The sequence below is a fragment of the Papaver somniferum genome, chromosome 7 (genome assembly GCF_003573695.1).
Source record: "Papaver somniferum cultivar HN1 chromosome 7, ASM357369v1, whole genome shotgun sequence".
NCBI classification, from domain to species: domain Eukaryota; kingdom Viridiplantae; phylum Streptophyta; class Magnoliopsida; order Ranunculales; family Papaveraceae; genus Papaver; species Papaver somniferum.
This window is the reverse complement of record NC_039364.1, coordinates 45,716,842-45,728,285: the sequence shown is the minus strand read 5'-3', so window position 1 is coordinate 45,728,285 and position 11,444 is coordinate 45,716,842. Positions and strand designations below refer to the sequence as shown.

General features: G+C 34.9%; 1 protein-coding gene across 2 annotated transcripts; it reads right to left on the bottom strand.

Moving 5' to 3' along the window:
* Positions 1–1,596: 1,596 nt before the first annotated feature.
* On the bottom strand, positions 1,597–11,430 carry LOC113297173 (long chain acyl-CoA synthetase 4-like). Of its 2 annotated transcripts, XR_003333356.1 has the most exons (20): positions 10,919–11,070; positions 10,308–10,371; positions 10,088–10,177; positions 9,243–9,299; positions 8,985–9,033; positions 8,655–8,731; positions 8,493–8,532; positions 8,310–8,404; positions 7,593–7,760; positions 6,933–7,043; positions 6,730–6,817; positions 5,894–5,960; positions 5,381–5,456; positions 5,171–5,288; positions 4,656–4,901; positions 4,416–4,555; positions 3,859–4,041; positions 3,641–3,760; positions 2,956–3,231; positions 1,597–1,985 (listed from the first exon to the last, which is right to left on the bottom strand). XR_003333356.1 is itself a non-coding variant. In XM_026545589.1 (19 exons), exons 1-19 carry the CDS (start codon positions 11,068–11,070, stop codon positions 3,193–3,195), a joined length of 1,980 nt encoding a protein of 659 aa, XP_026401374.1. In that variant the 5' UTR covers positions 11,071–11,430; the 3' UTR covers positions 2,790–3,192. The 2 variants fall into 2 exon arrangements, 1 of the variants encoding a protein (XP_026401374.1); XM_026545589.1 differs by lacking the exon at positions 1,597–1,985 and having other exon boundaries at positions 2,790–3,231; positions 10,919–11,430.
* Positions 11,431–11,444: the final 14 nt, after the last annotated feature.

Below are 11,444 nucleotides of genomic sequence, written 5' to 3'. Positions count from 1 at the left end.
TATTTAAGTGATCAAAAGCAAGAAAAAATGGTAGGTTTTTTCGAATTTTACCTAATAGATGTTATTGTAGGAGGATTTATAGATGTTTGAACTTCCTGTCAATCACAAGAAGAATTGATTTTAGGTTTTATTTTTATTATTAAATAATTAGTAGATTTAAGTTTAGTTATGAAGAAAGGACAGTTTGTACATTTGATATGAGGTAGGTATCCCTGTTTCCATGTTATGGATATTTAAATCCTATGAAGCCCTCAAAACTTTTCCTTTGCAGACCAATAATAAGGTTCAACAGAAAATCATTTTGTATCGTTAAGCCCTAGTAAATTCATAAAAACACTTACATAATGCAATACTCATCGGGTTGAAATATACCCAAAGGTCCCAAAGTAATCGGAGGTTAGGTAATAAAACAAAATAGATCAATTGGAAGTAGAATCCAAATGCCTTTACTTAGTTAAGACTGATCTTACTTGATTATTATTAATCTTATTTAACTGGGATATTTCTCACTTATTTTCTCACTTATATTCTTGTGCTCAACTGGGAAAACGGACAGGATGTTTGTATGGATGTCACAGGTGTCTCGCCCTTCACTGGAGAAGGAATTCGCTCATTCATTCCAGGTAAAGTTATAGCTACTGCTGTTTTACGTAAACACATTAAACTTGGACAAGTGTGTTTCGCATGGTCATGGTTTGGGGGTCCTAACTCTCTCCACTTTAGGGGAACTTGGTGAGGACACTTTATGTTTTTTCAAGCGTCTGAAGAACTGCTTAGTTAGTAATGACGCTAGTAGTGGTTTTGGTAGTTTTATTTTTCATAGATTAGGCATATCTATTCAAAAAGGTGTTGGAGCCCAACTTGTTGCTAGGTTACCAACAAAAAACTTTGTGTAATCGCTTATTTAAAAAACATAATAAAATAAAAATAATTCATTTATATTTTTCAAACATTTTTTTACCTTTCCAATTTATTTATTTGATTTTGTTCTTATTCAATGGTTGTCATGGTCCTCACTCCTAAGGTATCGTACCATGACGATCGTTTTAGTGTCGTTATGGTGGTGCGAAAAAATCGTCATGATTGAAATAACAGATCACGATGGTTTTTCAACCATTTAAATTCTCTGGAAAAAAATATGAAATGTCGTCAAGGTTGAAACTTAAAACTAGAAGGACTGCTAAGGAAAAAACTTGACACATTCTAGGTTGAAATACGGAAAACAATCGTCATGGTCCTAAAATATCAACCATGAATTATTCTTGTGTCGTCATGGTCAACTAAGACACCATCAAATATCTTTGACTATTTATGTTATAAAAGTCGTAATGGTTGAAATTTAAAATCATGACGACTAATACAGTAAAAACTTCAATCAATTTTGTTTAAAATATTGAAAAATTGTCATTGTCCCAAGATATGTCAACTATTGTTGTGTCATCATGGTATTATTGTTAAATCATTAAATCTATTGCAAAAGAAAAATCGTCATGTATTTTTTTTTTTTGTAAATAAGGCATTGCATAGAAACTAAGACTCGGAACTAGTCATGGTTATAAAAGAAGTAGAGTCATCTAATATGGGGCTTGAGGAGCTTCCACTATTAGATTTATCTACTAAGAGTTGTTTCCTGCTACAGGCAGGTGGGATTGTATCCCATTCAATAAAATTGTTAACATTTTTAGCAAATTTGGCGATGTTATCTTCCACTTGATTTCCTAGTCTAGGGACAAAGAAAAAACCCGAAAAATTGTTACAAAGATGAGTTTATCTATGAGCTTCCTGCATATACGCTTTTGCTCTCCAAGATATATCTTCTCTCTGACCATTTATGTAATTAAAAATGCTTTCACAGTCTCCCTCAATACTGAAATTCTTGATCTGTTTTTCCTTGGCCCAAGTAGTTTTTTGCCAGACACCTATAGCTTCTGCTTCTTGTGGGTCGAGACCTGCTGCAATTCCTGTCTTTCCTCTTTCACAATCTCCTGTTTCATTTCTCAAAATAAAGGCATAAATAGATGGTAAAGAATTAGAAATCCAGGTCGCATCAACATTGAACTTCAAGTTTCCAGTACTTGGAGCTTTCCATGTAAAACTGTTTTTCTTTCTCTGCTTGGTTTTAGGGATATTTCCTTTTTTTTTGTAGACCAAAACTCAATGTGTCGTAAGATTTCTAAGCTTAAAGCAGCACTATCCTTAGTTTTGTTTTCGAAAGTTCTGTCACATCTTTCCTTCCAAATGAACCACATTTTTGTAAGGAGCATTTCTAATGAGATATCCTTTATAGGATTAGTCATCCAAGTCTTGCAGAGATCTAAAATTGTTTTAGACTGATCTATGTTCAATGTGACAGGGTTAGGAGCAGGATTCCAAATGGAAACAACATAAGGACAGTGGAATAGTAGGTGTTTTGTAGTTTCAATATCATTCTTACACATAGTGTAAATAGGGGAGACATCTTTTACTTTACCATAAAGCTTGGCATTAGTAGGCAGAGCATCTTGTAAGCATTTCCATAAAAAAAAGTTTGATTCTTTCGGAGATGTTAATTCTCCAGAGAGATCTCCAGAAAGAATCAGGTAAAGATAGACCAGTTATTTCCAAATTACAATCATTCAGCTTGTCATACATAGATTTAACAGAAAACTCTCCTGATATAGTTAGTGCCCACCTTAACTGGTCTTTTCTCAGGTCATGATTATGATTTCTAAACAAATGAATTTGTTTAATTTTATTAGCAATGCTACCAGGGAAGATGGAGTGAATAAGTGCAAAATTCCAAGAAGCTGTTTCAGAGTCAAAATCGTCCTAGTTAACCAACATACAGTGACACAAGTTTATAATAGCAGGAGAAAAAGTAAAAAATTAAAACAACAAATAGTTTTAAAAATGTTTAATATAAAAATACAAATTAAAATAAAATAAAATAAATAGTGAAGGACACGTGTCACAAACCTAGGGTAGAGGGGTAATGAGGTAACTCTACCACTTTTACACCCCTTATCACACCATTTTGGTAGGGGATAAAATCCATAGCTCCAGTTAGTTTGAGTATACCCAATCCGGCCAGTAATGTAATAAGATCATATAGAATGCAATTAACATGGTTAAGACAGAAAAGTGTGGAAATCTTCCTGAACAATACTGCTACATAGTTACACCTGAGGGCTGAGTCTTTGACAACTGAATGGTTTACTTGCCTCCACTTTTGTACATACCATTGATGATGCTCTGATATACAAAAGAATTATTGAGTTAGTATTGACTTGTTAACTACTAATACATGAAATCTCGTTTTACAAGATTGACGTGAATGAGCAGTTTGTTATATGATCAACGAGAAGTGAAACCTCTATGTGTAGAAAAAGATTAAAGCTAGGGTTGTATGTTACTCATTCCATTCGTTTGAATGTTAACATTTCGGGTGTTCCAAAACTTAAAGCAGGAAAATACGTCAGTTTTATACATAGAGATGAGATGAATGTATGGGTGGGATGATACATGCTTGATTGGTTAGTTCAGCATAGTGGATAAAAGCAGTAGAAATCTTTTCAGACACAACCATGAACTGATGCTATTCAAACAAGTATACGAGATTACCGTTATAAGAAAAGAAGAAAACAAATATAAGAGATGTAACCTGATAGTATTTGAGCAGCTGAGGCCTCTTCTTCTTGTAAGTAGGAGTGAGAAGATCACGCTCCATGTCAAATGGAACTGGGTCTAAGTGGACAGCTTTAACAAACTCGAAACCTTTTAACTGTGGAATAGCGTCAAAAAGCTTGGATAGGTGAGTGAGTTTTCATGTTGTATACGGTAATTAAGTAGCGTGATTTCGCAAAAGACAAAGAACAAAACCTTCTTTTCTTTTCCAATTTTGCTAAGTTCACTGATGATGAATTCTTTGGCCTTTGAATTCCCACAGACTATATCGAAATCCCCTTCTACTCCATTGTCTTCTGCCCAACGCTCAAGTGCTTGCTTGTTGGGGTTGACAACAGCAATAAGGAAAGCCTCAAAGCTGTTACCATATACCCATATCTGAAACAGACAATAGTAAGTCATATTGGTTTTTCCATTTTTGTTGAACGTACCTGAAACGCTATGAACTGATCAATCCTTCCATGCCTTTTCTCATATAAGAAAAGACAACAGGTTTTTGACCTTAGTAACACAAAAAATTCTTTTAAATTGATATCATCTACAAAATCTATATGTTGTTTAAAACTATTTATCTCGTTGTTACTGCGTTGGTCATACTAATTTCGACGAACAGCCTCAAAAACACATTACTGGAAGACACTTACTATGTGAGCTAGAAATAAGAAAAGAGCTCATAAGAAAATGGAAATCATTCTCTCTTATGAATATTTTTTCTTTGTTTCTCTCTGAAAGATCTTAGTGAAAAAACATACCGAGTCAATAGCAGAAACAAGCCCGTAAATATTCTCTAAGTTCTCGACCGCAACATATTCTCCTTGTGAAAGCTTAAAAATGTTTTTCTTCCTGTCAATGATTTTCATGCTACCATTTGGCTGCCACTCACCAACATCCCCTGATTAGATACATATCACCATGAGCACACATGATAAAGAGTGTAAGTTCAGAGAGAGGACTTATACACTACTTGAAAGTGAACGCAGTGACGAACAAACCTGTGTGGAACCATCCATCAACCATAACCTCTTTGGTGAGGTCTTCTCGTTTGAAGTATCCTTGGAACACGGGTTTCCCCCGCACACATATTTCTCCACGTGGTGTGCTCGAAAGAGCATCATACCCCATTTCAGGGATGGATTCCAAACATACATCGACATTTGGTACAGGAGGTCCAACTGTCCCAAGCATAGATATTTCATTTGGCATTGAAACAAAAGTTCCAGCACATGTTTCCGTCAGACCTGTGTCAATGAAGAAATGAAACCATCCATGCATAGAACATCAGAAAACCTAAATCCGAGATGCAGAAAAGCTGCCTCAAAATGTGGGTGGAACAACATTACACAACTAAACTCGAGAAGTTTATTTCAAACAAATATTTTGCTTCTCTGAAATGATTATAAACGAATACTAGGAATCGTGTTTCTAATCAAGTAATGGCCATAAAGCATAGAATTACCTATGCATATAAACAACAAAGAAAAGACAATGAAATAAAAACATGGCGTACCATATCCTTGAACGACATGAGCACATGTCACCACTCGTAGAAAAGATTCAACATGTGCTGCAAGTGGCGCTGCTCCAGATAAAATAAGTCGAACGTTTCCTCCTAATCGTTGCTTTACCTAAAGAAAACAGCGAGAGTATTAAGGTAAGAAACAGGTTTCAGATAGTTCCTGTAACTTTGAGAGAACCTGGTTTAGATAACATCGCAGACCTTACTAAAGACAATCTTGTCACATATGGGAGCTGCTTCTTCATGTTTATTTCCTTTCATCATGCTACTTAGTTTTCTGAAGATGAAATAATTCTGAAACTTAGAATGGAAAAGGTGATGAAAATAGTTGAAGCAAAAACAGAGAATTGTATCATACAAAAAATATGTCAGTTGCAAAACCTTACTTCCTACAAGTGCTATTAAGGAATACTTTCGGCTACTCACAAATGTAATACAGATTCCATGATAAAATGATGAAATTTCAGTCACCATTTTTAGAAAGATCATAAAACACATGCCTTGATAAAATATTCAGGAAGATGGTGAAGTTAACTCCAATGCTGTGATAGGGGCTTAGAGCCGTATATCATAATGACATCCAGGTATTATGATAGACTTGTTAGCTGGACATTGGGCATTTTTATGGATCGAGCAAAAGTTCTTGTAATCCATATTCAAGAATCAAGAGGATTATATATATGACACAACAGCACAGCACAGAAGTTAACTTACAACGAGTATGCAATGTCAAATAACTTATGCTTCAAGAAACCTCCAGAAGCAATTTTTTCTGTCAAACCTGAAACATGAGCAGTATTTATTTCTCATTTCGTTGTAAGCTACAGTAATCAGAAAGATGGAAAAACAGATCTGAGTACCAATTGATTGTGCACTTCAATTAATCTAAAGCTCCTCAACATGCAAGGATTGAAAGTTCTCACTTTAGAATAAATGAATTTCACAATTTGAGTTTGTGATACAAGTGACTGCTAGAAATCTAAGGAGGTCACTAGATCAAGCATCAATACCGCAATGGCCTGAAATTGTTGTTTGTTTGTCTCTTACTTTCTGGCCCATAAGGCGGCCATACTACATTTATTCCCAAACAGAACCAACTTATATGTAAGTAGTGCTTAACTGTTTCGACATGAGAGCTAATTTTAAATATTAAAGATCTACAGGTGCAAGCATCAATGATAATAATGAGAGAAAAAAATGTTGTCTATTTGATCTTCCTAGTTAGGCTCTTTAACCCCTAATATATTTAACCTTAGATTTCCTTCAAACAATCTGAGCTTTAGACTAACAGTTCAGACAGTGAAACTGATGTTTTTGGGGCTAGGAAGAAAGTTGAATAAATGGGATGCGAGATAACATTTACTTTACTGGTTTTCCAGATAAGAAGCAAAGACAGGATTAGTCACGTCACGCCTAGACTGATATTCGTAAATGGGTACACAGTTAAACCTTATGCAGCATCTGAGCCATGAGTTCACTTTCACAAATTGGATAAAAAAAGATGTGGAGATTCTGTATGCTAGCATAGAAAAGGCATAGTAGAAACATACCCAAATAAATCCTATCTAGCACACGCGGAACAGCACAGAAAATACTTGGCTTTAGCTCCCCAATATCTTCGATCAACAATTTGACATCCTGAAAATGCAACCAGGTCAAAATATCTAATTTGAAACGGACTCTCTTCAATAAGGTTACAACTAGCACAACGACTCGCTGAAGAAAGGATGTTCAGCATTAATATTATTCCTACCCCACGCCAAAATCCAATTGCAGCACCGTGGTGAATAAGCAACTCTTCAATCACTCGATCAAATATGTGTGCCAGAGGGAGATACGAAATGAAAACATCCTTGTCGGACATCTGCATAAAATTTCCAGGAAGAAAGAAAATAAAGACATAGTATGTATCACAGTAAAAGAAACTCTTCAAACGGAATAATGTATAAAATCATGTGAAACATAATCAACAGAAAAACCAATCAATGAGCCTCGTAAGCACGCAGTTGATGTTTGTCTATCTGCACGTGCCATTAATTTATACTTCTAGTTTCTGCAAATGTACTGGTAATATTTATTTTCAGGGCTCTCATAAATTTTCAAAGCAAACACGAGTCGTAAGAGATGATCTTTATGATTGATTGCCTGTGAAACATAGACCCTAAATTAATTGACAATTTCTCCTTCCAAACAAGATGTAGATATAACAAACGCAGAAGGAAAAAGGGCCGATGAAAAAAGAACAGACACTTTGCACCATGCTCAAATCAAGCTAGGATGCTTGTTCACCAGATCATAAGACTTCTCAACGCAAATGCAATGAGTAAGTCTTCAGTCGTCCGCAATTATGACTCCATCAATGTTAAAAATAATTAGAGATAACTTTCTGATTAATGAAAAATGATGCCTTTACCTCCTCATTGGTGGACTTTAATAGTAGTTTCGTACCAGCTATATAGGAAACAATGCTATCGTTGGTAATCATTACTCCCTTGGGATCTCCAGTAGTTCCACTAGTGTACATTATTGTAGATATGTCAGTTTTTGTGGTCACTGGAAGTTCACATTCCTTATTCACTCCCTGCAGATAAGACAAATATGCAAAAGTCATATATCCCATGTGTGAAGCACAAAGAAATGGTGTATTTCTTTACATAAGAAACATAAAAATGCCCAGAAATGGTAGTTTGAAACACGTGAATAAGCCAGAGCAGTACAAGTCACCAGGTTGGGAGATTCAAATCACTCGAGCAGAAAATGAAAAGTCTGAAGTCAAAACAGATAGATGTAGCTAACAATACGGTGCCATGGCACGTAGTTCCCAAAATGTAAATATAGACGAAAACCTTGCAAAAACTAACTTTTATCGTCTGGTCAGTTCACATTACAATAAGTCGTGGTAGAAATTTATGGATCGAGGAGGTATAAAGAAGCTCGATGCTCAGAAACTTTATTTAAGACCACAGAACTAAATCGATTAGGCCCTACAGAAGGCATTTAGCTAATTTTAAATGGAATTGATGTATGTTAATTATTCATCAAAACGAAAGACCCCCTTTTGAGAAGATTTATGGCACAAAGCATGAGTTGGAACAAGTTTATAAAATTAGCTTCAAAGAGTAAAATGTACCAGATGTAAGAATTCATCCCAAGTATATATTCTCAAGCCAAGATTTTCAGCCACTTCTTTTTGTTCAGGTTTAACCTTGCCAAAGCTCACAATTGCTGCATAAAGACATGATTCATCAATACCTTCTACCACCAAGACAAGACGCTTAAAGCAGATATGATAACAGACAGTAAAAGAACTTACTTTTGACATATTCACTTGTATTCGGAAAAGTTTTTAGCACCTGAAAAGAGGAAAGAACGGGTAAAAACGAATAACCACTTTTCTAAAGCATACATGATTTGTTTTATATTTTTCTGGATGAATATATATACATATCTGTATATGTACTGAATGCCAATGTACCTCAGAAATCTTTGTTTCTTCCACAAACACTACTGAAACCTCAGCGTGGCACAGAATAAATTCCACAGCTCCGGCACCTTAAAATGAGCAAGAAACGCCAATTAACATCACTTGAGACCTCAAAACAGAATGTAAATGTACTTATATTGTTATCTGTTGGCAAGAAGTTGATTTTGATTGCATGCAAGTTTAGGAATTGTAACCCACTTAAAACATCAAATTTCTTGATAGCGAAATCCAATCGCGGGAAGTCTAGGATGATGCCGATGACAGGAATTGATCCAAAAACAGAAACAAATGCAAATTTGAATAAAAGGTTAACATGCTTACCAAGTGTGTCATACAATGGAACACAGTAGATCCCATGAGCATTGCAAGCCTAAAAATGAAAAAATCGTGGGCATTAGAATCTCATGAGTGTTTGAAATACATGATAAAGAAGAGATGCTGTTCACTGCATAAACACACTTACAACAGATCAATTCTTAAAAATAAAAGGTAACTTTAAAGGTATCCCCATCAAAGAGCACAAACAATAGGCAGGCGTATACCACATATTAGGCTAGTTTCATAAAAGCAAACCAATACCTCCATACTCATAACCCACTCTGGACAATTGATGCCATAAATACCGCAACGTCCTCCCTGATTTGATACAAGTAGAAGAGTCAAACACAAATTCTATACAATAATCCATTTCATTGAAATAAATAAATGATTCCATGCAATTAGTAAAGACCACGTGAAGCAATATAGATTTATTGCCAAAATTTATTTTATTTATTTTGAAGCAGCCAAAAACTAATTATAATATGTAATAGTGAAATCAGCAGAAACAAGAATCTGAAACTGAATTAAGTAGGCGGATCCACAGAAATGAAATCCACTGAGACACTGGGCACTTCTCACTGATAAAGACCAGGATACTGACAACATTAACAAGTAAGCAACAAAATAAAACAGTTAAAAAGGCTATATTATGTCAACAATAACTAAGACACATTATTTGTCTTGTAACATTATGTAAAACTTCTCTCAAATGTCAACTACCTTAACTTCAATAATCATTAAGAAAACTAAGACATCAGCAGAATCCCCCAAATCACTAAACTTTAATAAACAAAAAAACTTGAGGACAAAAAAACTTGTGGACCTTTATGTGTGAAAATTGACAACCAACTATTGGCATCAACAATATATTCTCTAACGTGCATTAATCTAGAATACTTACAGTTCTTATTCTGTATCCTCGGACAAGCTAACAACATTTTTATGATGACATACACGTCTGCCTAAAACCAAATTGGACTTCTAAGGAAAATTTACCAGGAAGAAAAAAGGAGAGTAGATATAAGCTTAACTAAGGAAAGAGATTGCAGCGGAATTGCTATTTCAAGAACTTAAATGCAATAGATAGAGTTCAGGAAACCAACCTTCTCAACACCACAACTGCGGATGGCAAATCCAACTTTCATAACAATGCCGTACACTTCCTTATAAGTTAGCCACAGATATTTACCTGGCTGCAAAGAAACAGGAACAACACATACTAACAATTAAAATACCTAAAGGCGTCAAGTACAAGTTATTATATTTGGAAAAAACTACACTTCTACCAAGCAAATTACAACTATATATTTTTCTGAGACGCACCTCTCCATCCACGATTTCACGGCGACCAAGCATCCGGTTATCAGGATACTTCTCAACAGAAATGCTGTAACAGATACCAAACCCATGGTTATCACATAATTAAACAAACAAACCGATACTGTCGTAAGCAGTATGCTAGCAATTCAACATCAAGCTATCAAAAGATTCCCTATGTATGCTGGCATGCTGCTATGCTATAGAAGCTTGGTAAATTACAAGGTACTGTCAACATTCCAGAGATATAGATAGCTAACAAAAATAGTGTTACTCTTGGGTAACGCTAAAATTTTGCTCACAACTTCAGTTCATTCTACATTGACCCAGTTACTTCAATAGCACTCCTTTTTCTTTCTATTTTTCTTTTTTATCATATAATCATTCTCTACCTTTTCGTGATATAATCTAGAAGTCAAGTCTGATTCAATATATATTCACTGAAAGTTTTTTTGGTATGAATTATGGGTATCAACAATATTCACTATTCTAGTGGAGAGGCATCTGTTATTTCTCTTAATAGCAACTTCTTCAAATGATCTAATGAAGTGTTAGTATAGAAAAGAAAAGAAAAACACAGTAAGAATTCAAAAATATTAAAAATGAAAAATCCTCACCGGAAAATGTCCCAACAACTCTCTAAACCTTCAACTGGTTCAGGAAATCCATCTTTTGCGAACAAACTTCTATAAACAGGTCCCATTGAAGGTTTTCCATTTACAGATTCTTTGGCCTTTTCGACTTCAACTATGAACTTCTTATCTCCCATTGTACGTTTTTCTTATTTGAATTTTCTTTGCTCTTCAAATTCTTACGATGTACACAGCAATTTCGAAACACTGGAATGGAACTATTTGTAGTGCAAGAAAGAAGAAGATGCCAAAATAATTAGAAATGGGAGCACGAAGTAGATAGATTTTGGTGACCAGAAGTAGAAGAATTCCAATTGACTAAATAGAGAGAGAGAGCTGGAGGGAAATTAAAAAATTCGAAATACTGCGACGACTTTCCGTATAATTCGTATATTAACTTAAAATAAACTTTCGTCTATTAAATTTCAACAAAAGAAAAATCAAATAAAAAGGATCCAGCGAAAGGTACGGATAATACACATGAACAGGTCGGTAATCAGGGCTCGTTGAT